The sequence below is a fragment of the Cheilinus undulatus genome, linkage group 5 (genome assembly GCF_018320785.1).
Source record: "Cheilinus undulatus linkage group 5, ASM1832078v1, whole genome shotgun sequence".
Lineage (NCBI taxonomy): Eukaryota > Metazoa > Chordata > Actinopteri > Labriformes > Labridae > Cheilinus > Cheilinus undulatus.
In genome coordinates this window covers 17,380,201-17,406,817 of record NC_054869.1, presented here as the reverse complement: position 1 = coordinate 17,406,817, position 26,617 = coordinate 17,380,201, and the positions used below count along the sequence as shown (strand labels likewise).

Sequence of the window (26,617 nt, the reverse complement as noted above, 5' to 3'; positions counted from 1 at the left end):
ATCTCCCCCAATAGTAAAGAATCCTTTAAAAAAATTCCTGGATCCAGACGGTGATCTGGATCAGTCCCAAAACCTAATCAGTTCTTCCTTATGCCATTTGTGACATTTCCTGAAAATTTCACAAAAATCCGTCCATGACATTTTGAGTTATGTTGCTAACAAACCAACAAACGAACAAAGCCACCCGATCACATAACCTCCTTGGCTGAGGTAAATATCAGTTGCTTGACGTTTAAATCTTAAAGCCACATTTTTTTAAACTATATGGTCTTAAACTAAACTTAATAGAGAAATATGATCAGAAAATTAAATAAGCAGTCATTCTATGAAGAATAAAACCTCAGTTTAACTAAATATACAAAAAGCATTTGTATTAGTGTTTGTCTTTAGATTACAGCATGTTGAGACATGATGTGAGCACCTACCCTCCCTCCTCAGAGTATTTATGCCCAAAGGCCAAGATGTCTGAGGCTCTGCCGCTGCCATCACACACCACCACAGGGACCGGAGGTGTGTCCCTGAGGTACTCCAGTACTATGGAGATCACATTAGGGCCACCCTCCACGATCAGAGCCACAACCGGCACTCCCTGGCCGATACCTGCAGAGGAAAACAGGTGGGAGCAGCAGAAACAGAGGTGGATAAATGGCAAGAGGGATGAAAAATACAGAAAAAGTACAGAATGTAAAGCAGGAAGAGCATAGCAAACACATAAATAAGAAAAACATAAGCAATACTTGATGCAGTAATAAGAACACAAAGCCCCGAGCTGCACCTTAAGTAGTATAAAGATTTGTTGTGTTTTGACTCTGTTTTCAAGATATTTAATGCTTTAATGATAAAGTAATGCTTTATAAATCAATACACCTATTCCAAAAACAACCAGCCCAACCAGTGGTACCAACATATGTGTCTGTTGCTTTTTGAGGTTTTGGTTTATGTGTGAAAATGGCTCATGCTTTCCTTTTCACAGGCTGTTACTATAATTAACAGCTGCTGTTAAGATTATGAACAAGAATAAGTACTGTAGATAGATTTTACAATCACACTTTTAAAGGAATTTCTGTCTAATTCCTGCTTGCTTTCTGTGGTTTTGCCCTAAAAATATCATAAACCCTTTAAACCCCAGAGCTCAATACTCCCTTATTCCCCCATGTTCCTTCCTCTTGTAGTGGTTTCAATGAAATCCCTTTCCTTAACCCTTCCCCCTCATCCTAAACCCTTCTCTCCATCTTACTTCCTGTCTTCATCCCTCCAGTCTTTCTCTCTTTAGCCACTCCACTCTCATCCTCTCCCTCCCATTCCGTTTCATGTTTGTTATGTTTTCAGCCGGGTGTTTTGACTCTTCTAATTCAAAAGCTGTGTAAAAGCCGGATCTTCCCCGCCCTGCACCCTCATCCTGGTCTGCATAATTCACAGAGGACAGAGCATAAGCTGTCTCTCAAACACGCAGACCAACAAGCAAGTACAGATGAGTGCTTAAATACTGTATTCACACGCACACACATTCGGAAGCATACCCGCCACCCTTGCGCTTTGCCTACCACAGCCTCGTGTGGCCCTGCAACAGGGACAGTTACATAAGAAGAATATTTTCGGGGCTTCGCCTACTTCAAAGACATAAAACGTCATCGTGCCACAACTCATCACACGACCATACATCAACAGAGCTTAGTGTGAGAGAGAAGCAGACTAATGACTTGTGTTTGGAATCAGATTCTTCCTTTTCTTGGAGGGATCATTTTAGCTGTGGCCTGCATGGCTGTATGCATGTGCTTTTGAAAGACTCCAGTATTGATATTGATGACTAGAGAGCTCCAAGGCAGTAAGACAGTCTAAAGCAGATTATTGTTCAACTGAAACCCACCAAGGAGCAAATGAGACAGAGATAGGCCAGCTGTGCAATGGCTAATTGGTAAGGGAAAGTTTTGCCCCTACACTAACACAGAAACAGTTATGCACACTTAAGCCAACCACAAATTATATACAATTCTTTACTGCTTGACTACACCAAAACATTGGGCAGATTTAATGTTGGCCCTTGACCTCCATTCAAAGTCGGTGTATCTAATTAACAATAGCTTTAACAACTCTACTTGGATGGATTATACACGGATGAAGAAGCATACACTTTAATTTTATTTGAAGCTTTCAGCTGAGTCACATGCTGAAAGTTTCCCATTGTGGTTGTCCATGACTGGCAGGAAAATATTATCATTTAACAACTTTTATTTAATTAGCTTCAGATAATTTATGAGTATTCTGTGTGATGATAAAATATCATTAAAGCAGTTCAAGAATCTACATCAAAATGCATGGTAGGTTTTTTTCATGGCATGACTTAAATATCAGTTTGTACAGACACCTAAAACCTGCACCAATAGTCCAGCGCTTTTATTCAAGGGATGAATAAGAGCCGAAGCTCCTCACTTAGCAGTGTTAGCGCTTTGCTGCTTCTACTGAACAGGCAATTTTATACTTTTTTAATTTAATCCTCTGATTGTTAAAAAGCCGAGAGCCTTGTGATGTATTTTATCTGAAAAGGCAGATTGCAAGGTCTGAACTCTCACTATGTACCAAATAAAACACAAGTGATTAAGCATTTGGAGTGTGGCTACATGAGTTGGCATTTTTCAAAGAATACCTTTTACTCTAGATGGAAATGTAAGCCCACAGCTGGAGAGCTAATCTGTTTCAGTGTTTAGTGAAGAAAAAGCTTCTTACTGAAGTGTATACTCTGCCATGCAACACTGCTGAGAAGTGTCTGTAATTTTCCTCATTTTTCACAATACTTCATTTTCATTTTAGTTTTTTAAGGTTTTGCTCACTCCAAGGAAGCAAAGAGTACAGTCAATACTTCGAGTGGAAATGGGTCCCTCTGATTCTGCCACAATGTCAAGTTGCAGGATTTTTTTAATCAGCTACTATCAGCATCCTCCCCATGACATTAACACCCACAAACTGCCAAATGTGGGTGGATTTCAGCAGTGGCATGTGACACAATCATTCCCATGGGCCACTTTGGCTTGTTGAATTTTGCATATCTTTCAGTCATCTCAGAAGGCATCTGAAGTAATACACTAATTGCATTGTAACACTATAATACTACAGCTCTCATGAACGCCTCATAAACACACCATATAAATGATACAAAAGAGGCCTTAATTGCAGAGGACATTTGCTTAGTTATTGGAGTCACTTGCAAAGTTAATTAGCTCTTTCTGTGCATCTCTGCTGAATGTTCTTTCCAACATACAATGACCACAAATCACATAGGTTGTTTGTACATGCTATGTGATTTAAAACAGTCAGGTTACGGGTCCACCTGCTTGTGAAACCTTCCTCCTGTGGTTGCATGCTCTCATCTGCTCTGTATGGAAAACAGGCATCCTCCCTATCAACAGGAAGAGGGCCAATGTTGTCCCAATCTGGAAGGGAAAGGGTGATGTATGAGAATGTTACAACTATAGGGGTACTGCACTTTTCTCAGTGCCAGGCAAGGTCTTTTCACTGATAGTGCTGAACATGATCCCTGTCTGAACAGTCAGGCTTTGCACCTACAAGGTCTATGGTAGGCCACATTCTAGCATTTCAGGTCCTCACTGAACGGTTTTTGGAGTTCAAAAGAGGGCTGCTTGCAGCCTATGTTGACTTTTGGAAGGCATTTGAATCAGTAAGTAGACATGACCTCTGGAGAATTCTGGAGCTCCACGGGATCCCACATTCCCTCATCCAGCTGATGTCTGCCCTATATTATGGTACAGAGGGTGCTGTGAAGTTTGGTGGCTCTACCTCTGACTTCTTCCCAGTTGATTCTGGGTTTAAGCAGATGTGTCTTATAGCCCCTATGCTCTTCAGTACCTGTATGGACTGGATAACGGGATGGATAACAGAGGCAGAAAACTGTGGAGTGTCATTTGGGGATGTCAAGATCACCGATCTAGACTTTGCTGGTGTTGCTGTGATCCTTGTAGATGTCCTTGTGGGGCCTCTTAGCTTGCTAAGTGAGGAGGCTGAAGCATTGGGAATGTAAGTCTCCTGGGCCAAAACAAAGATCCAGACATTTGGGGATGCCTTGGATGGTGCGATCAAATCTGTTTCTGGGAACAGTGAAAGCATGGAAGTTGTAGCGCAGTTCACCTGCCTTTGCAGTGTAATCCATTGACTGCGAGGCTGAGAACCGCAGGTGTGGGTTCGCTGAGCAAGAAAGTGTGGTAGTATCTGAGCATGTGGCCAAAAGTCAGAATCTTTCGGTCCAGCATTAGACCATGTGTAAAATTTTTATGTGATCAGGAATGGAAAGGGTCAGCTGCTTGAAACAGGAATGTCAGCTTCACTTGGTGGGCTGGTCCAGACACCTGGGGTGCCCACATGCATCATGGAGGGGTCCACTGGGAGGATACCTGGAGAGATAGGGCATGGGTCTGGCACAGGCCTGGATGATGGCTATCAGGAGGCCAGAGCAGTGCAGGACCAAGGCTGACTCACTGACTTTACTCTGCATGCAGGTGCTTTTAAACCTGTTAGTTTAGCGCATCTTTAATATGTTCCTCAAAAATAAATAACAACTTAAACCACCTTTGTACAGGTATGAAAAGAGTAAAATAAGGAGTGACTAATATGTTAGTATTGGTCCTAATAATATTTATAAAACCAAGAAGCTTACACAATTTGTAGTTATGGCTGTTATTTGGGAGAAACTTACAAGTGATTGATGTATTCAAGACAGTACTCTTTTTACTGAAAATGAGAATCTTTGTGAATTTTAAAGGGTTGTTAATCTAGTTCAAGAGAATTTTAGCTACCATAAACAATTTTATTCATATAAAACATAGTTCCCAACAACAAAATTTTGTCTAGTGAAAATACAGAGTTGCAAGTTACTTTGGGAAACTACTAGCTACTAGCCACTACAGCCAGCTACTAGCTAGCTGGCTGGAGAAAAAAAGTTAATATCACGTTCTAAATACAAATCAAGAAGTATCTCAAACAAACACATGTAAGAACACACAATCAATTAATTACAAAAACAATCAACCGATTTTTACTATCACACAAACAAATGTAATCTCAAGACACTTCACAAAGAGTACAGGTCTAGACTGTACTCTTTGTTATATTATTTAAAAAGATCCTACATTAATCAACCATGAGCCAAGCATAGCATTTAAATCAAACCCTTTCACTTCACTACAACTATTAGGATAATTACAACCAGCCAGGCTCTAAATCTCCTCCCTTTTCAGGGAGGTTTACATGCTTGTGTGAATTTACACACTTGTTTATGTTAGACAAAGGCCATTTTATGACAAAGCAAATCGTTTTTGTACCTACAACAATGACTGGTGTTTTTGAAATACAAACAGTAGATCATCTAAATAATTTTGAGAGATTCTGACAGCACCTGTTTAACTGCTGTGCTGTTCTCTATTATATCTCTGCAGCCAACAGAAGGCAGCAGGATTGATATGTTGATACATCTGCAACCACAGAACTGATGATAGAGTTGATTGCTATTATGCAAAACCATCAAAGCTGATTAGCCTGATTAGATAACATGCAAGTGACACCTGGCTGCTGCATAATAACCACACACAGCTTTATACAATCCACATTAATCAATATTCAGATTTGTTTCTCCTTTTGGGGAGACATTGAATAACTGAGCCTCTATAAATCCTGTGCGTCATGACCTCCTTTTCAACTTTCTTTGCAAATTTTCAGAGCAGTTCATGTTTCATTCTTGAAATGTAGTACACTCCAAGCTGTGCTGAGTCACATTTAGGATATGATGCCTCAATGTGAGTTTATCTGCAGAGTGGCATAATTTCCTGAGGAAGCGTATTTTACATTTGTTAAGCCGCTGTTGTCACACAGCTCTCTGATTGGCACAGCTGTTACAGAGCTATGACAGCAGTGATCATAGTGGCTAAACACAGATGTATTAATCATCACCCAACCCAGGCTTTTTCTACATTTTCCACTGCCACTTACAAATTGCTGCAGTCAGGTTATAACCTCCCATCTCCAAAATCACCACCTCTCAGGGAAGGGAAAACACAGTTTGTGTTTTTACAAGTTAAGACTGAATGGTCCCACTGACAGAAGTAAAACAGGGTGACAACATCGCTGATTTATGGGAAAAAATGGAGATAGGAGGTTTTGGCCGGATGGCTACATTATGAACCAAAGTAGCATGGGGGCTTGAAATGGCTACCATAGTTTTTTAAGAAGTACTTAATGAGGAATTTACCATTTTTTTTATCCACAACAAGTATTTCACTTTAAAATGAAGAAAAACATTTTTTTTTTCTGCAGATATGTGAGTCTAGAAGTTACAGTCTACATCCTGCACACTCTGTTCTGTCCCTCTCAACATGTTCCACCTCTTCACCCTCTATTCTTTCACAATTAACACACTCAAAAGTATAACATAACACAACTGTCAAACCCCTAATCTCTTATTCTCTCCCGCATCTCTCAGTAACTCATATGTACTTTTAACCCAGTGCTCACATCTCATCCATCAAAGGAAAACTACCCGCAAAAGGTGTGAAAAAGCAGAGGCAGAAGAAAAGAAAAAGGGTGGACTGTGAGACTCTCTGAGCACAACTTTCTATATTTATCCACACTGGGCGACAAGGAAACAAGGAATTTAAGAGGGAAAGAGAAGCATGCATGCGAGGTATACATAACATGCTTAAATGGTACTAATTAACCATCCAGAAATGACTCATCCTTGTGTGTGCATGTTAGGTTGTACAAGTGTCTGAGTTTATCCTTGTGTATGTCAAATTAGTATTGGCATGATTAGAGTTGCGTGCCTGAATGTGGGTTATTATTACTGCACAACACTACCAAAGCCAAAAATAAAGTAAAATAAAATAAGCTAGGAACAACTAAAGCAGCATCAGCTCAGTGAGGCTACATGGCTTGACATGATTGGACAGGCCTGAAAACAAAAGGTCAGAGTATGAGACATTAAAGGGCAAAGCTGCTCCCAAACTTAACATTTTCTGTTATGAATTGAGATCATAAGGACACTACATTTTTGTCAGGGAAGCCTTTTCACTTAGAATACAAGTCAAATTGTGATATTACAAGGCAAAGTGAGCAAGGGAGAACCATGATTACTGTCAGTGAGAGACTAGTTATCTTGGGTAAAACTGATTTGAACCCATGCTTAAAAGTCTTTAGAGGGACGATCTGCATCAATGTTCTGATGAAATATTACCTGAAACAGAACTATATGGTTAGCATTTTGGCCCTTTCAAGCTGCTGCACCAGCCTTTTTTGGATACTGAAACACTCAAGCATGATAGGCATCTGCCTGACACTGACACAGAAGGAAAAAAATAAAAAGATCTGTGTGTCTTATCCCTGGAACTAGCCAGTACCTTTGAATCTGCCCAACATCCTCTCCTCTGGACAGCCTTTGATATCTAACATGTGCAAAGACCATCACAAATCTTGTCAGAAACTACTTCAAACGTTTCCAGTTCTCACAAAACCAGGGTACACTACTTCATGGTGATCGCTAAAATTAGGAGTAATGGCAGGATGTACCATCCTCCCAATGGCCCTCAGCAAGGCAACAGAGCTGATAATCTGTGCTTCCACGTGGCTTGTCAGAGGAAAGTGCCAGCAGTCTGGGCACCTCCTATTCGTGAATTTGCTGAAAATACTTCACTCCAACAAGGGCAGGAATGAAGTTCAAAATCCAGAAGCAAATCCATCATCAAAAAGAAACTCTGGGATCAGAGTTACTTCACTTGAAGGCCAACACCGATGGTATCAGAGCTGCCAGTTATGAGCTTTGGGAGGAGGCACTCTGCATGTGATAAAGGCAGGCCAGAGCGAGCAGCTGAGGGAAGAAACCATCAAAGGCTTTGATAGGGTAGTCAAGTCTTTACTTCCTGGCAAGTTGAAACTGCTGTGCCTGCAGCGAGTACAGGGTCCTCGCCTCTGAAAAGGAAAATGCCAAAGGAGCTGGGTAGAACTGTCAGTTGATACATCAAAAAAAAGTGCTGGACTTCCACATTGTACAGAAAAGCCCAGTATCAATGTCCACACTCAGTCTCGCTAAGTCAGTGAGGGCTCAAGGCTGTCCCACTGTCAAATCGTAACGTGCAGGAGGGATCTCTCGCTGACTTTATAAGCCCTTCATGCACCTTTTCTATGAGTGGGCATATCTGCAGCCTCAGCATGAGGGAATTACCCATAGTTCATAGCACTGTGACGTACGACAGGGATTTCCTGGGGAAGCATGCCAGCAAACACTATAAAAGTGAAATGAAAAGAGTGAAATGGTAAACAAAAAAAGAGGGTGCAATTAGCGTTGATGGTGCAAATAAAAAATGTTTTCCTGGAAGAATATATAATATAAAACAGCCTTCATCCTCTGAGGAAATAGGCCTACAGGTGAGGCTTGTTTTATTTCTGCCAGGAAAGCAAAAAACGTAAAATAAACATTCCCAATGTTGCGATCATAAGTAACATGATGCTGTGCTGTCTACCAAAACAAAGAGCTATCCCATTCCTATCTATACCACTTCGAGCCCTTGCAGCCTCATGCACTCAGTCACTTTCCAGGTGCTGTCAAGCAGCCCTAACTATAGAGCAGGGCTATTAATGATTAACACTGGTCTATTATAATAGGTCACAACGTAGAGCACAATCTAGACCTGCCCTCTCTGTAAAGTGTCTTGAGATAACTTTGGTGGTGCTATATAAACAAAGATTGCTTATTGATTGATTAATTGAATGACTGATTGACTGAAGGATCTTGGAGGGTCCTTTGGGATGCAAAAAAAGGCAGACTTTGGGTCATTATAGCTGCTGCCTACTATGTACTTCACATTCCACAGAACCTAAGTCATTGGCTTGAAGGAGATCCATCATGTCTCCTGAAGCAAAATATCAGCAAAACTATAGCACATCTTCACCAGCTACTAAACAAGTCTGTCAAAAAGCAACAATACCTGGAGATAGAACCAGATCCTGCAAGTGGGGATCAACCTGAAAGGACCACCAAGGTCATCTCTCAACCAAAGACAAAGACCACAAAAAGACCAAACTGACCTGCCTGACAAAGCTTAGGGAAATCTAATTCAAGCCAGATCTGTAGCTCACCTTTTCCCCAGTGATCATATCTTGTAAAACAAGGCTGAGGAACACAGGTCTTTCAAGTGGAGGCTGGCTGCAGAGGCGACCACCTGACTTCTCCAACAGATGGGAGTCCGTCAGGCCTTCTGACTAGCGTTCAATTAACTGTCTGACTGCTGACTGAAGCGGCAACTGCGTGTGGCTGAAAAAAAGGAACCTAACTGAGCTGCAAGATGATCAACTGACAGAAGAATGGGTAAAAGGAGAGGGGGTGTCATTGAGCATGCTGGTGGTGTCGTGGACCTCCCACCAAAGAAGGATGACCATCTGATGATCCCAAGGAAAGTTTGATTAACCAACTACCTTTCAAGATGCCAGGAGCTAGCTAGATTATAAGGGATTGCTAAACTAAGTCCTATAGGCTCATCTTTGTGACTTCACTGTTCATGGAAACATACATCTAGCCCAGGATTTTTTGAGCTACATCCAAGTCCCAAATTTTGGGGCAATAAATAAGAGCTACACACAGATCAGAAAGTGATATCTAAAAAGATTTTATATTCTGAGGATATAGGATTTGTGAACCTAGCTTTGGAAAAACACATTTGTAAAAAAAATAGCAAATTAATCAACATCTAGATTTAATTCTGCTCCGTCATGTGTAAATCAAGTCTTGTCCCTTACAGGACAAAAATATAGTTAGACTTTTTGATTATATTTCAGCAACTGATGTGCCAATGTGAAATGATATACTCTACACTAATTTTAACTAAGTCATAAAAGTAACAGTGAGCATGTCATCACACACCATAAGTGCTGCAGTGTGACTGCTATGCTTTCCCCTCTGGGTAGGCATAAACTCACCCCAGTTTATGTCTCCAACTGCAGCAAACAGTTAGTGCTTGTAAATGCTAGAATGAATAACTGAATAGCCAGTAATCAAAGGAAAAACCCTGCAGTTATTATCATTTAAAAGAATCAACAAGTTAAAAGATAAAAATGTATATATGACAGGAAAAAAGAAATAAAATGCATGTTTATCTTGACTTATTTAAATATAGTACTGTTTCATTAGCCATTTACTGAGGTTTTTATAAAAGAAACAGACCACATCTCCCATTACCAATAATGCAACCAAACTCCAGTACACCACATCCCATTTTCTCATCCATGCTCATCCTCACCAGGGGCTACACTTTAGGCAAGTCTTGAATCCATGTAACCCACTCTTTGCTCTGTTATCTCTGCACCACAGGGTTGAACACTCCTGCAGTTCAAATTTATCATTTTGACATGTTTTTTGATTCATTCATGCAAAAACGCACCTCAACAGCAGTGACTCAGAAGTAAGGACTATCCCTGCATGTCTCTGTACGCTTTTCTTCCCCCGCTTGTAAATTTTGGATCTACTCCTTCATTCCAACAGCATCATTTTAGCTACACCTGTCATCAATGCTGCACGAAAACCACAGACCAAAGGAAAAGCAGACCATAAAAATGTTAATTTATGTTAGTCATAATATTTATCATTTCTAAACATCAGTGAAGTGGTCCAGCAATTCAGAGGCATGATTTACAAGCTCTACTCCATGATAATTTCCTGTTGTTTGAAAGTTGTTGACACAGTCACATTAAGCAGAGGATGATACTTCAAAGGGTTTACACTGCAGCTGTGTAATAAGTGTCAAAAAACACAAAGGCCACTGAGTAATCCATTTGGTCACACAGCTTGGTAGCACAACAATAGGCAATATTATTAGCGATATCTGAAAAATCAAGAGTTTGTTCAAGTACTTATAGTGCTTGAAAGAAGAGTATTAATACCCTCTTGAATTCTCATGTTTTCATTCTTCACTGTAATCTCTTCTGTATCGGCTGCTCCTGGATAGAGGTCACAGTGTCACAGCTAATCTGCAACGCAAGGCCTTATGGCTTCTGGATTCAATTACTCGAGCTACTTCATCCTTTACCTATGCTGTGATTAATGAAATCACTGCTATACGAGGGTCAGTGAAGGTTACACAGTAGACACACAGTTAAAACACTCAAACGCCAATACTTGAACACATTCAATACACAAAGTACTCACATTTTAATATTCTAAATAATTCAGAAGAAATGGAGGAGAAGGCACACTGAAGGTGCCCTGTTCATTCTCAATGACCTTATCTGAACCTGCATAGATTAATTACTTTGACTTCCTTTGACCCTAGTATATGCTTTATGTGAAAGTTTTTCATCAGTGCAGAAACAAAATAATAATTGAATAAGGGTTAAAGGTTTTATGTGTTTTTCCTGTTCCTGGAAGGACTCCATGAGGCCCTTTCTCTTGCCATCTTTCACTACTTCATCACACTTTTAATTGAAGACACTTCAAGGTAGGATCTTCTCTCAATGCATACGTCCTCCTTAGCTGCATCACATGTCCTTCATGCTTCATGTAATTTTTTTTCCTCCCTGCTTACCCTTATTCCTTTGCTCTGCCTTCATTTTCTCACTCTCCCCTCTTCCTCTTTCACTTGTCATCTCTCTGAGGCAGGTGTATGATTAAAAAGCATTGTGGCTGCTGCTGGAGACATGTCAAAAGAGCTGTGCAATGGTTGAGTGAGCTGTGCTGAATGGTGCCAATCATTTTATTGATTTTCTTCATCTCTTGGTTTGACAATGTCTGCTAACTTCAGGAGATGCCAAGGAGCAGCTGAATAGGGGAATATGCTCCTGTATCCTTGACCTTAAGAGTCACATAGCCATGTGTGAGCAAAACAGTTTGCAAACGGTTATGCAATATGGTCATAATCACTGGCCATAAGCTCTGTCCCTATGTTTGCATGTGAAGCATCCTGTGCTGCATGGGCTGAATCCTTATCACGACAATCCAGGTTCATTTGCATCTGCCTCCCTGGTTAAAGGTTCCATCAAACTACACCATGACCGACTAAACAAGCCTCCAGAGAGTCATGCATGTGCATGTATAGCAGGGTATAGTGCTGAGTGTTCACTCTAGCATGTTAACACTTGCTCCATCCACTTATTTACAGCCTGCCAGAAACCACAGTGTCCTGTCGTGAGGCATTTATTTAGTTTAACACCCATTCAGAGATGTCTCTTGGATATTCCTGACCAATTTCACCTGAAGAGGATACAAAACCACAAGTTGTAAAACCTTCCATGACATCAAATATACAACAATGACCGGAGGGAAAAAGTAAGCAGAGAGAATGCATATATCTTATCACCAAAAGTGGTGAGTGGACTTCACAATTATGTATCTTATGACTTCTGAAAGGTGCCAACCTGTCATGGAGCAGTGGTTCCTAACCATTTTTTCTTTAGAGCACCCCCACTCATGTCTAAGAAAAGCTAAGCTCCCCATGGACCCATTTTGGAAAAAGTAATAATCAATTTTAATTGTTTTCATCAATAAAATCCCATCATAACAGGCCTACATAAACTTGCCACATCTATGTATAAACAATCTATTGATACAACAATATACCAGGACCAATCTTTAAAAAGACAAAAAACAGAGGATTCATTTACTGTTCAAACAAAAATTCTAATTTGCAAATTCAGAAAGTTGCAAATCTACAGGGAAAAAACAACAAAAATTAACTTTAAAAGTTGTCAATTTACATGAACCAAAACTTGAAATTTTAGTGATTATAAAGACACCTACAGTGGAGTACCTGATTAAATGATAATTCTGACCAGAACGGAAGTACTTGTAATTTTAGCCCAGAATCATCACATCATCATTATCACCTGGACTTACAAGAAACAGCTTTGTCAACTGGTGTTATCCAACCCCTGGTTTCAATTTTACAACGTCCAAAATGTATGATTCTAAAAACTTACGATTTTTGACCTTATAATGTCAACATTAACAACTTTTTAACTTGTAAATTTTAATTTTCCTCATAAATCTACAAATTTTAACGCTAAAATTCTGAGTTTGGTTTCTTGTAAAATATATAATTTGAAGTTGTTTTTTCTAAAAAAAACAAAAAACAAAACAAAACGATCCTCTGTATTTCTTTATCTTGTAGGTTAATCCTAATATATCATTGCACATCATGAGTTTAAAAAACAAACACACATGTAATCATAACAATGTCAGAGCAGAAAGGGCCCTGTACCCCAGTGCCCGGACCACAGTTTTTGAACCAATGTCACCGAGTGTAGTGAGCAAAATGACCGATAATAATGTGGCAAGGTTTCAAACTTTTCATGACAGAGAAGATTTGCTTATTAAAGTGTTCTCGGATTAAAAAAAACGAGTTATCATAGCTTCTGCCTGATTTTTGAAGCATTTGTGGCAGTCACGTGGTGACAGACATTGCATGAAAAAACTGCACACAGGCACTGTAGGATTAGCTACTGGATTGCCCAAACATCACAAAAATACCACAGGGGGAGATTAGGCGTATCTCTCCACCACATGTCTTTCATCTTGTGTTTGTGTGCAGTGTGTGTAACCATGTGTTAAGAGAAATAAAAGAGGGCTTGTGGTTACGTGTGGTCTACAAACCACGTGTAAGACCATTCAAGCTAAACTGCCTTTTACTCTCTTTACTTTCTTTATCCTCTTTCCCCTGACGAGACTTCAGGCTACGCTGGAATCTCATGGGGGCCCTGCTGTGAGGAAAATTGATGTACTACTCGATTGACCGTGGACAGGTAATCAAATCAAGAAATGGACCTTGTCTGCCTACCCTACAGCAGTGAATGAGGAAGTAAAGGAAACACACACTCAACCAGGTACATTACAACATACACACACACACACACACACACACACAAACACACAGATGAACACAAACAGTGACAGCTCCCTGTTGCCAAACAACACTTGTATGACAATGAGGGGGAAATGAGGTGGGTTTGTCAAATATAAGGAACCAAAAAAAACTCACACTTTATAAATAAGGTTGTACAGAATTTCTAATTGGTGAAATGGATCGGTTCTTACTGATCTCTCACTTCAAGAGGACACTGTCAACTTGAGTATGTGCCATAAAGCTGAAGGTGATTGTCCATGTGACCTCTGACACTTCAGAGATCTTGTGAGAGTCCAACTGTGATACGTCTGAATTAAGGCTGCTCCATTGCACAAACATGGCTAACAAGGTTCCATTTTGTCCTGCTGCATACATGGTTTATATGTCTGTCCCTACTAGAGCTGGAAAAGTACTCACATTCTGTACTTAAATAGAAGTACTAATACTTGTGTAAAAAAAAAAACACTGGTAAAAGCAGAAGGGGACACAAAATAGGATAGCTTTCTTTTTATGTTAACAACATGCACAGTGCTGGTTAGGGTTGCCAGTTTTTTCAGCGTTAAATAAGGGAAATTTTGTTTTGAGCTCAGTATCACAGCATTGTGTTTAATCCATGACTGCATTGTAAAAACAAGCACTGTGTATTTGATCAGTAAGTTTATGAAAACTCACATAGCCTATGTAATTCATAAAAAAAAAAAAACTCTCCTTTTCCCAAAATTACCGTCTACTCTAAAAGTGATCCCACAGACCTCTGTCTGGGAATAAATTTAGATATATTTACTATAGAAGATAAATAAAACTAAAACAAATTATTTTCATTCTGGTATTCAAAGATTATTATTAGCTCAGGATCCCTTGTAAGTCCCTTATTGACCTCTGACAGTCCCTTAACTCCAGTTTGAGAACTGCTCAAATAAACCTTAAAGTAAACGGTACAGTAAATCACAGCTTCGAGCATTATGAGAATTTTCTTTTATTTTGTATACATATTAGAGAAAAGTCCTTACATGGCGAGTCATATTTCATACATACAGCTAAGCTCTGTGCTGTGTTTTTGATGTCACAAAAATTGCACCAATATTGCTGGCACCTTTAGCTAGTGTGACCTTCTTGTGCATCTCTGTAGCAGCATGCTGTGTTTGGACATGCTCACCTCTGTGGCAGAAAGTACAGGAAGCTTTCGTCAGTGAAAAGTTGTCAGAGACACGTCTTCGTTGTAAGTTCATCCGTATTTTAAACCTCCATTCGTGCGCCAACCAAAGAAAACCATCCAAAAGAGCCACTTTTAATGCTGCAGGTGGATGGATAACTTAGTGGTTTACATTGCTGACTCTGGTGCAGGATATCTGGGGTTCAAATCCCAGTCAAGGCATGGTTGGTATCCAGTGTAGGCCATCGACACCTGTCTATTTGGATAAAAGTGGCTGCTAAGTAACATTGCAATCCCAATAACTGATTGTGGGGTACCAGGTGTTACTTGATTGATGTGATGAATGCACACATCAGTCAAGGGCTACTTGCTGTGTCAGTAAGGTGTTGTCTAGTGATTACAGAGAACTCAAGTCAATGTACAGGACGAGTAGCGTTCAGCTCTGGACTAACACGTGTAGCTCAAAATATGGGATGTCATAGCTAATATGGGACAGTCGGCAACCCAGTGCCAGTATGGAGAAAAAAATGTATGCTTCTGCTAGTTCCTTCTCTCCTTTCTCTTCATGGTTGACTTTCCTTCTCTGTGAGATGTCTTTTTTATATTTGTGTTCAAATGTTTGGAGCAAAAGTAAAAAGTTGTCAGAAATTTAAGTATGCATGTAAAGAACAGATACCTGAAAAATCTACTCAAGCACAGTAACAAAGTATTAGTACTTCATTACCATCATTACTACTTCATTCCCATCGCTGGTCCCTACTGTGGATAACAACATGGACAACACATTCATCTTCCCAAACTTTTCTGACATATTACACCAGTGACATAAATGTGATCCAAGACATGGAAGGAATGACTCTCTTAGTATTCGTTAAGCTTTCTCTCACCTTTCTGCTAATTCTGCTAAAAATGCTGCCAATCCGCGGCGGCTTCCATATTGAAATCGCTGTCTCAACTTAACTTTGGATCAACCTAAAAGCCTGCCGACTAACTTGAATTCCTGTCAGCTAGCTAGCCAGCTAGCATTCTGGTTGACAGTAAGGTAGCTTCTGCCTGTCAAGCTATCTGTCAATCAAATGAGACGTGCCAATCAGTGCGCAGTGAGGTTTCTCCTCAATATAATCGAAACGATTGTTGTACAAAAAAAAGTCACCCCAGTGAGAGCACATGAAGACATTAGCTAATGCAGTGGTTCCCAAAGTGGGGCGTGGGTCCCCCCCGGGGGCCGCGGTGTCATGACAGGGGGGCGCAGCAAGGCAAAGCTAAGCAAGATCAGCTGATGACTTTAGCACAGGAGAAGAGGCGTAGTTTGTTGATGTCACCTCAGATTCAACAATGCGGATGCAGCTCAAGTCCAAGACGTCTGCATTTCTGACTGGAGTGAAAAGGAGTGCCCACTTCTTGGCAGGAGAACCCTGGCAAAACGCTTACCTTTTGCAACATCAGCATGAGATGGGTTTTACTGCTGTTATGTCAACCCAGACAAAGTACACATAAAAGCTGGACATTGAAATGAACAGAGAGTGGTAGTCTCACAAATGCATCCAGGACCTGAGAAGACCTATAGCATAAATCAAGCTCACAGGGATCACTGAAATCATTGCAGGACTGGAAGTATAACTCAGTCCTAAAAAAGTTTGACAAATCAGTTATTTTCAGGGAATTTCTTATATTCAGAAGGTCAGTTTTAAAGCAAAATTTTGAGGATCTAAGTTGTGGTAAATAAAAAAAATAGGAGCTTGTTGACAACGTGTTTTTCATACTTTTACATATTTTACATGTTGATTTGTATGGTAAGGGGTGAGGGGACCTGAAAACATTTTCTTCTGCCAAAGGGGGGGCCCAGCTGAAAAAGTTTGGGAACCACTGAGCTAATGAGAGATGTTTGGTTTTTTGAACCAGGCTGTAAACCAGGCTGTAAACCAGTTTATTTCTAGTGTTAAAAATGGCTTTTTAACATGTGTTATGTACGAGACTTCAGATGTTCCTGCAGCCAGCCTCATGTGGACACTCGTGGTATTGCAAGTTTTTTGCACTTCTGCATTGGCTTCATTTTTGAGGACCGGAGCTTGCGGCTTGATGTTAGCAGAGCTCTTACTCGTAACATTGTATTAGTCCTTTTTTCATTAAATAATTAATTAAAGAAGTACTCAGAAAAATGAACATTTATGTATAAAAATAGCATGATAATAACCATCTATGATCATAACAGATTACAGGAGTGAAGAAAATAATTAATTTGATGGCAGTTTAACTTAACAGTTTTTCCCATATGTTAATATGGAAGAGGTGGGGTTTATGACCTAGACTTCAGTCAGGTCAGGATAGGGGGGCTGTAAATATTTTGGCTTCAGTCCTTGACAGCTCTTGCTCTGTCCATATTAATATAGAAATTATGGTCTGTTTGTTCTGTCTTATTTTGTCTTAGTAACATTTTTTTATTTCATCTTAGAAATAAGAAAAACACACGCACACACACAACTTTGTTGCATTTTGAGATCCAAAGAAGTGTTAAAGCTCATCTTAGATTCAGCTGTTAAATCTAGTGAATTGGTATGGAACAGTGCTGTAAATTACTCTAACATTGATGGTCAGAAGCTTGTATGACGACTGGGCGTCCCTTTGCCTTCCCAGCCCCTTTTTTATGTTTCCAGGCATAGGATGACAAAGGGAAGTCCATAGGTCATGTCAGTTCATGATGACAGGGAGAAGTAAATTTGTGTCAAGTTAGATTAATGAATATGAAAATATGGCAGCTAAAAAAGCCCAGTCTCGTTGACATTCAACACCCACATGAAGTCCCCTTCAGCCAACATCAGTAATAGGTCTAAAGTTTTGAAGAAATTCTTACAAAATCCAATTCCATTTGTTTTTGACACTAAAGATTTTTCAACTTGGTAAAAACTCTTCACTTGTAGTCTCATTTCTTTTTAACAAGCATTAATGTTACTATGTGTTTATTTGTATCACCCAAACACTGAGGAAAACATACAAAAATCACTGAATACTGACAGCAGAAAAGGTAATAACATATAAATCAAAGCTCCAAACAGCAGTTCTTTGAGTCTTGTTTGCTCCTGACCCTGCCAAATCCTAAACAATGCTGTGAGAGGCAATCGAGAAATGTATTTAAAGGATATCAGGGAGGCTTGTGCCTGCTTGTGTCTTTTGTCTGTGTGAGAGAATAATAATGAGAGAATGAGAGAGAAAATGACAGAGAAATGCATTTTGTACTCATGCAAATCCATTTGGTTTCTTGAGAGGGAATAATGTGGAAATTGAAAAACAGAGAAATGCGATGTGACAAGGTCTCATCAATGAATTAACCCTCCACAGAAAACCACTATATGCACATGCAGATGGTGGTACATATAAATATACAATGCATAAGATGCATACCAAAATCCTTGTACAAGCAAACTGGATTAAAATTCACTCCTGGTGGTATTATTTTAGAGTATAATGCACTTCTGATGCAACAAATTTTAAATGATGAGCAGGAAATCAAAAATACCGTATGATACCAGGATACACATGTGGCTCTCAAAATATGCAATAATACTATAAACTGAGGCCATCCTGTCCTCTATCATGCTAACCTGGTGCTTTTTGAAGCTTGATATGTAGCTTCGAAAATGAGAAAATACTTATAAAATACACTAAAAGACACAAACAGCTGATGCATTTTTAATATCTCGAGGGTGCACAGGTGAACTCCAATGTAGCTGATGTGTTGCAGTACACCAGATAGAACGTACACCTTCCAGAGATGCTCCGATACCATCCTTGTTTCAGACCAGTCATTTGTGCACTCACCGATATCAAGTACAGGCTCTTCAAGTTATTTTGAAAGTTTTGTTTATTTTAATGTTACTCACTCCTATAGATGGTTTAAGAGAGCATGGTTTTCTAGTCTTTTATTCCTCCTTGTTCATGTTGAAATATCATCAGACTGCAGACATTTGCCTACCTGCTCAAATAACGAGAGGCTGCAAAATGAAATCAAGTAGGGTACTGGCAATGTTTTATAAGTACTTAGGCTTCACAGTGCAGCCCTAACACCTACATTGTTTTTTCTTTGCAATTCAGTATGTCTGTGTGTTCGCTTGTATTGGCAGATTTGTGTGAGACAAGGATGATCCAGCAGGTTCATATGAGGAGTTCATCTGTGCTGTCAGGAAGCTTTAAAGAAAAAATAAACCCCTCCTGAAGGCAGGGACACTTTCAAAGGCTTGTGGAGTGTTATCAAAGTGTGCTATAAATACATCGTCACACAGCATGTGTTCAGTATAAACCACGTAATCATAATTTTAGTCTGGCTGTGGCTATTAAATAGAGTTTGAACTCAATTAACCCACAGTGGTGGTGTTGATAAAACAAGGATTGTAGTTTCATTATGTTGTTATCACTCACTCTGTGTGACATAAAAAACACCTCCTTGGCTAAAAGGTAAGTGGGTCAGGCTTGCTACAGTAAGAATCATGAACAGGAGCTTCTACTTACGTGTGTTGATCTTTTGCAGGGAGATGTGTTTCTCCAGCTGGCGCCGCAGTTTGACCTCAGCGCCGTACTTTCCCGTGGTGCCATTGTCTGCCAGGATGAAGTGGGAGTGGAGGCTGTTCAGAACCGTGAGCTTGCTCATAGGGTTGGACATGGTCTGGTATGGACGCACAACCTACACAAGACAAGACGACATTTAGCAATTAAACACTGAAGAAACTCGTGCTAGCATAACAAAGCATAATGAGGGGGCTATTTTTACTTGGCACCAGTGATGCAACCCAGGTTTGGTGTAAAATTGACAAGCATTACAGTATGATCTTACTTCAACATTTCCACAGTTTTTTAACCAAATTTAGTTTCAAATGTACCACTAAGAAAATCACTTTTTCAGGCTTTTATGACAAAAATATGTCCCCCTGGCCTGTCCACAATCCCCTCAAATACCAGAAAAATCCATTCCCTTTCACCCTCTCTTTCTCCACCTTTCAGAAAATGTGTGCTAAAACAAGCCGTTCTCAGATTTTACCCTCGTGATATCACATGGGGAGTAAGCACCTGGCCCCAGGTCTACAACTTTGGATAAAAGTGTCTGTAACATCAGGAGTGCCACATCCATTTCCTGAGAGGGGTGTGGTGTGGGGCGGAGTCAGACAGCTAATAACCATTTAAAGCCACAGACACAGAAACAGCTCGTTCTGAGAAGGGCTGAAACAGAGGGGTTTTAGACGTGCAAAAATCCTTTACTGGAGTGTTTTTTCAGCAACAAATTTCTCAGGCATGTTTTGGGGACCTCTGAGAACGATATAAATTTGTCTTAAAAGGGTAAAATATGTAGCCTTTAATCAGCAGTTCTCTACTGGTTAAGTGTCAGGACCCCCTCCAAATCCCATCCAAAACGGCGTATATTTTTCAGTCGTAACCAAATGTTTATAATGAAAAATGGGGCAGGGGTGTTGGTTAAGCTCAACAGGTAAGCAGGCGCCTATATAGAGAAGCTAACATTGGACGCAGGATCAATTCTAGATTCTACTGGTGTTTGGTGGATGTCTTCCACACTCTCTCTACTCATATTTCCCGTCTCCCTTCAGCCCTCCTTTTAAAAATAAAGGCAAAAAGCCCCAATCTTTTTGAAAAATGGGGCAGTTTGAACTTGAGATTGAACAAAAGATGTAGTGCACAAATGGACTCATTTCCTTCAAAACAAAAGCATATCATAGACATTTTGTCTCTTTTGTTTCAGCCACACATTTGCAAGCCCCTGGCAATGACTTAGCAACCAATGTTGAGAGACAAGCTCAAAATGTCAACCTTATGGTACAATCCGCTGCCTAAATTTTACAGGCAGAGAGAGAGCAACTAAAGACACAATTGGTTGCATCATGGGAAATGTAGGAACCAGCATATAAGAGCTTGACCCATACATGGGACTCTAAGTAAGGATGTCTCTGGAAAGATGGTGATTGTTTCTTAACTCTGCCACTTGTGAGTGTTCCAGTTCTATACTGAACTGAATAAGTCAGAACCTCACTAAGACACCAAAGTCCAAGCATAGATTTATTACAGGTAAATGTTTAATACCTCTATTTTCCCATATGTATTTTTCCCAGCTACAGCTATCTATTCTACAGCAGGCTCTGTTCAAAGTATTTCTCCAAGCCTTCCTGATAATATCACATAGTCCATCATTTTAGGCAACACCTAAATTGTATAGCTGTTACATTTATACTTAATGACCCTAAAACGTTTTCTCAGGAGGTTGTATTTAGTAGATGGGGGCAGCGGCCGGGAGTCTGAGGTGAACTCATCTGGTCATTAGACATTCAGTTGAGACCAATGAAGCATGAAAAGGAGCTCCAGCACTTAATAATCTAATTTCTACCTCCACCATCAATTGGCTCCGCTTCAGTTGGTCAGCTGTACACTGTGCAGCAAGCTGTGATGAAGTTTTAACTACAGCGCAGCATTGATTCCAGAGATTTGAATGGATCAGCATGTGCTTTTACTGGCTGTCCAAGTCACTTCGAAGGACTGTTTATCACAGATTGGATTGGCTTAGTCAGCATCTCAGTTAATAAACTGTCAACAGCAATTTGCTGGCTTTGGAAAATGTGGCATGTGTGACGATTTTCATATACACACACAAACCAGGGCTAAGTATGATAGCAGGCACCCATAATGTTACTATTTAATCTTGTTCCTACACTGAGATGTACTCTTTAGTTCGGTATAGCTTGGCACAGTTTGGGGCAGCAGACCCTGATCTTGCTTGCATTTAACAGACAGTATTCATCCAGCCTTTCTCGTCATGATGGGAGTTGCAATTGTTTTGGAAGTCAGACCATTTTTCGAAACAAGAGCCAGCTCACGTGATTCACCTTAGAACCAGCTTGTTCATGAATGACACATCACTACAACTCAAATTTTGTAGCTTTGGACTAAGTTTTCATTTTAATCCCACCAGTATATCACAATTTGCTAAAGGTATATCACAGTTTCCTTTAAATTCAGGTCTAGCTCAAAATAAAGGAGAAAGGCTCTACAGCTCAGTAAAAGTGTTTTGTGTTCGTCTATTTTTACCACTTTTGCATGGAAAGTGATAATGCTTTTGACCAGTCAACAGACTGCAGTGAGTCTAGCTCCACTTTAAAGGATCCAACAGGTAAACTTGATGCCAACAGAAGGAAAGTACAGATCAGGTATTTGGTATGTTTTCAACTTGTGACAGAGGAAATGCAAACATTTGTGTACCAAACTGAACCAGACCGCTTGGTAGAAACACAGCTTTCGAGTGTTTTCAGTGACTCACATCTTTGCCAACGAGATCCTCTTGGTTTTCGACGATTCCCCATGGAGCAATGCCAATAGTGCAGATTTTTCCCCTTGACTTGGAAGCGTGGTCCTTAAGAGCATCACCCACATGGCGAATCACCCCTGTGTGCGGATTGTGTTTCAGTGCATGAAGAGTGTTTGAAGCAGAGAGAGGAAAACAGATTAGAAAAATCCTTTTTTCTTTAAGATCAATACAAAGCCTAAATGTAGATAATGATACACTGTGCTGTGAACAATAAACAGAATCTATTATACACAGAATACTGCTGAGTGGAAGCCTGGTGGGAATGTGCATAAAACACACACGTTCAAACACAGACAGGTCGAAGCTGTAGGTAGACGTCGTCCTCTGGGGAGCAGCAGTCCTGAGAGCCATCTCATCCCATCTCTCTTGGTGACATTCATTCTTTCTCCACCTCCACCTTCAGTCACTGTTCCAGTCAATCCTTCTATCCATTATTCAGGAGTTTCTCTTCCCATTTTCTTCCTCTGTACCCATTCTGTCACTAAATCTTACTTTCTAGTTCTTCTGTATTTCGTGTTGGGAACTGTAAAGTATTCAAGAATGCATCATTTTGTCCATCAACTATAACAACTCCTTTATAGTTTTTTTTAAGTCTTTCAAGCTTGTTAAATGTAACGTGATAACACTGAAAAGGCTTTCCTTTGTGTTGACTAAAGCCTGGTTTACACCTCTGCGTTGGATCTATGTCATAGAGGCCAATGACCTAAGCCATCCTAAGTACTAGGGGTGTAACGGTACAGAAAAATTTCAGATCGGTACGTACCTCAGTTTTGAAGTCATGGTTCAGTATATTTTCGTAACAGAAATTGAAGCGAATAAATAGTTTAATTTTTATTTTTTTAAAATAAAACTGTATTGAAATAAATAGGCTGAATAAATTACATTTAAATTAATAATGCAGCAACCTCCTTCCAAAAGGTCTTCAATGATCAAAAATATTAACAAATAAATACACTTTTGACTTACTAGGTTATTTTAATTGATATATTGACATATCTATACCCATTTTTTAAACACTAAAATTTCCCAGCCAACTTGAATGCATCATCATACAACCGTGCGTTACCTTATTACGTATGCTAATTAGCATCTATTCTGCCAATTTCAACATGGACTTCAGCACTGGATTACTTTTATAACCAATAGGACCTACTACAAAGTTTGGGAGAACTTTTCACAGCCCATCTTGGCGGATAAAGAGGTTAGAGCTGTGTGAAACCTGAGGATAACTATATCTATGACGCACCTGCAGACATGATGGAGTTCCCTATCCCACTTCTCTGAGGCTGACGGCTGAAGGTAGAATTAACAGGATTCACAGAGCCAGAGCACCATTGTTATAATAAAAATGATCTTAAAGAATAGGAAATTCATAACTTCCTGGTGAGACTTTGTTGTTCCTCCTTGTTACATTGGCGTTCTTGTTTGAGTGGTACCTTTTTAAAATGCTTCAATTGGTCCGCTGGACAACGTGCTGTTCGCGACACAGTTGCTGAATAATGTCAGCGCTATTGTTGTTGTCTTTGTCCACTGTTGTATTTTACTGGGAAACAAAGTGTTCCTAAACAGGACACTTTTATCTGGGAATAGTCAGGCTGTTGCTGTCGTTTGCTGTGTTGTGTGGTTGCAAGGACAGTGCGACAATGAGCTGTTCTCTGGTTTTCCGTCCGTGTATGAGCTTCGTTCCACATGTATCCGTTCAGTACACATCTGCACCGTACCGAGAGGCCCGTACTGAATCGGTAAGGTACGAATACACATATCTTTACATCCCTACTGAGCACTACATACTTGTGTGTTGTTGTGTCCACATTAGCCCTAACACTAGTCAGCAGTGAAATTTTTATGTCAATTCTGGGTCCCCAAGACACATTTCTTGCTTAACTGTGTCCAGGAAACAAATGTATTACGTTGGTGTTGGAACTGATAAATACTGAACTGCAGTCAATTTAACTGCAGTTCTCGATAGAAACTATGGCTGCCGAATCAGCCGAGGCAGAGGTAGGGGTGAATTTTTTTTTTTACTTGCTCTGCCACAGAGAGACATGGATAAGTGAAACACACTAGTGATTTTTCACTGACTAAAAGTAGATTTGACTTGAATCACCTGCAGCATTTATCTCACTTTAGAAGACACACAATATGCCTGTAAACATTACTCAGACACAAGCAGTCACCCATTACTATCCAACTACCCAATCTTGGGCTTGTAGTCAGTGCTATTTCAATGTGAAGTTACATTATGGAAGAGGTGCAGGTAAGGCTATGCTTGTAGACCTCTGCGTAGGCTAAGGGCCATGCAGATTTACTGCATATGCTACAGTGCAGAAGCACAAATGAGGCTTAAGAAATAATCAGAGAGCAAAATACAAATGCAGCTGTTAAACTGAAGAAAAGGTGATACTATCATTCTGTTTGTAAAGATTACTTAGTCCAACAATCAATATATAAACTCAGCACAAAAAAGTAAGGACATTTGTGTGGCAGATTTTTTCTTTGTTGTAACAATGCTTCTTGGCAATAAATCTTATACTTTTGAAAAGCCTGTTTTAAATGGTGCCACATTTGTAAGGAATGTGCATTTGTGGGAACTAGTTTTTCTTCTTCTTTTTTTTTTTTTTTTTTTTTTTTTTTTGGCTGTTGCTACTGACTCTTGTTTAGAGCTTCTGGTACCCCAAGGTGCTGACAATCTATAACAATCAGGTGCCTGCCTGTTATGGATTGTTATTTTCCAGATTCTGCCTACGGCAGTTTCATTGTTTGGTGGAGGCAGTGTGATAATGTGGGGCAGCATCACCCTCACTGGAAAAACAAAGCTTGAAATCATTAGAGGCAATCTCAGTGCAGAGAGATATCGAGATGAGACTCTGCAATCAGTGGCAATCCTACATCTTCACAGTCTGGGACCGAAATCTATCCCCCAAGATGACAACGCTCACCCCAACAGAGCGGGGTTTATCACTCCAGAGTTTGGGAGTGGAGATTATAAAATAGCCAGCAAGCAGTCCTAACCACAACCCCATTGAACACTTGTGGGATCAGCTTGGGCATTCTGTTCGTACCAGAGAGACCAACACAAGCGCACTGGCTGACTTGTGACAAAAGCTGGTTGAAGAATGGAATGCCAGTACACATCAGTGTGTGACCAGGCAGGTGACAAGCATATGGAGGAGATGCCAGGCTGTTGTGATCATGTATGGTTCTTCCACACGCTACCGGGGCTCCTGTTTGTTGAATGAATAAATTGTTGAATTACCAATATGTCTTGTTTCTTCGGACTTCAATCATCCAAACACCAAACAAAAGTCAATGGCAGAATAAATTGTTTTGCAATTGGCAGAAGAGATTTGGCAAATTTTTCATGGGTGCAACCAGCATACTCAACTCTGCTGCTCATCCCACAAATGCATGTTCCTTACAAATTTGATGCTGTTTACAAAGTGAACTAAACCGGCTTTCCAACAGATTAAGATGTATTATTTAGAGTAAGATATATTGCCAAGAAGCACTGTTACAATGAAGAAATAATCTACCAAACACAAATTTCCCTATTTGTCCTTAGTTCACAAACATACTTTCAGCAACACAATTTCCTTCTTTTGCTGTGATTTTATGACCTGACATGCCATATGGATTTGTTTCACACATCCATCTGGAAAACCTTCAATACTAAGCGTTTGGGAAAGGGCAGAGGATTTGAAAAAAACTCGGATTGTGATTGGATTAACATTCTGTCAGTCATATCTTTACGGGGCAATCAGAGCAACAAAACATGTGACGTAGCCGCGACCGAGCTGCACATGCGCAGCTACCGAGATAACACGAACCTTAGCAACTGTAGACATGTCAGTACATGACTTTTGTTGCTTTTGAAAAGAAAACAACTCACTGCTGTTCTTTGTTCTTCTTTTAACAAAGAAATTTCATCAAGTCTGATAAAACTGGTGCTTTAGCAGCATCCCTGCTTCCGCCATAATTGCACCGGCCTCTTGTTTCTGCTTGCTTACGTCATGACCCCGCCTGAAAGTACTGCTCCTCATCGCTGATTGGTCCTGTCACTTTCTAACCGGGCTCAAACGGTTCAGACGAGAGCTTTGCAAGATGGATTTGCCAGTGAGAAACAAGGAAACGGAAGTATCCATCTTCTTTGCAAGGTTAGTGATTTTATACATTTAAAATCATCATGAGCAGAAATATTCAATTATTGTAAGGTGGTATGCACAC

The 26,617-nt window shown here is 40.0% G+C and overlaps 1 protein-coding gene across 3 annotated transcripts in view; it reads right to left on the bottom strand.

Annotated features, from left to right (window-relative positions):
- Nucleotides 1-26,617, bottom strand: part of trpm3 (transient receptor potential cation channel, subfamily M, member 3) — a 221,716-nt gene that overhangs the window by 71,191 nt on the left and 123,908 nt on the right. For all 3 annotated transcript variants that reach the window (XM_041787645.1, XM_041787643.1, XM_041787644.1), the window contains exons 5-7: nucleotides 22,346-22,470; nucleotides 19,540-19,711; nucleotides 426-600 (exon numbers count right to left, since the gene is read on the bottom strand). In XM_041787645.1, the coding sequence (XP_041643579.1) occupies nucleotides 426-600; nucleotides 19,540-19,711; nucleotides 22,346-22,470 (472 nt within the window). The remainder of the gene's footprint in view (nucleotides 1-425; nucleotides 601-19,539; nucleotides 19,712-22,345; nucleotides 22,471-26,617) is intronic.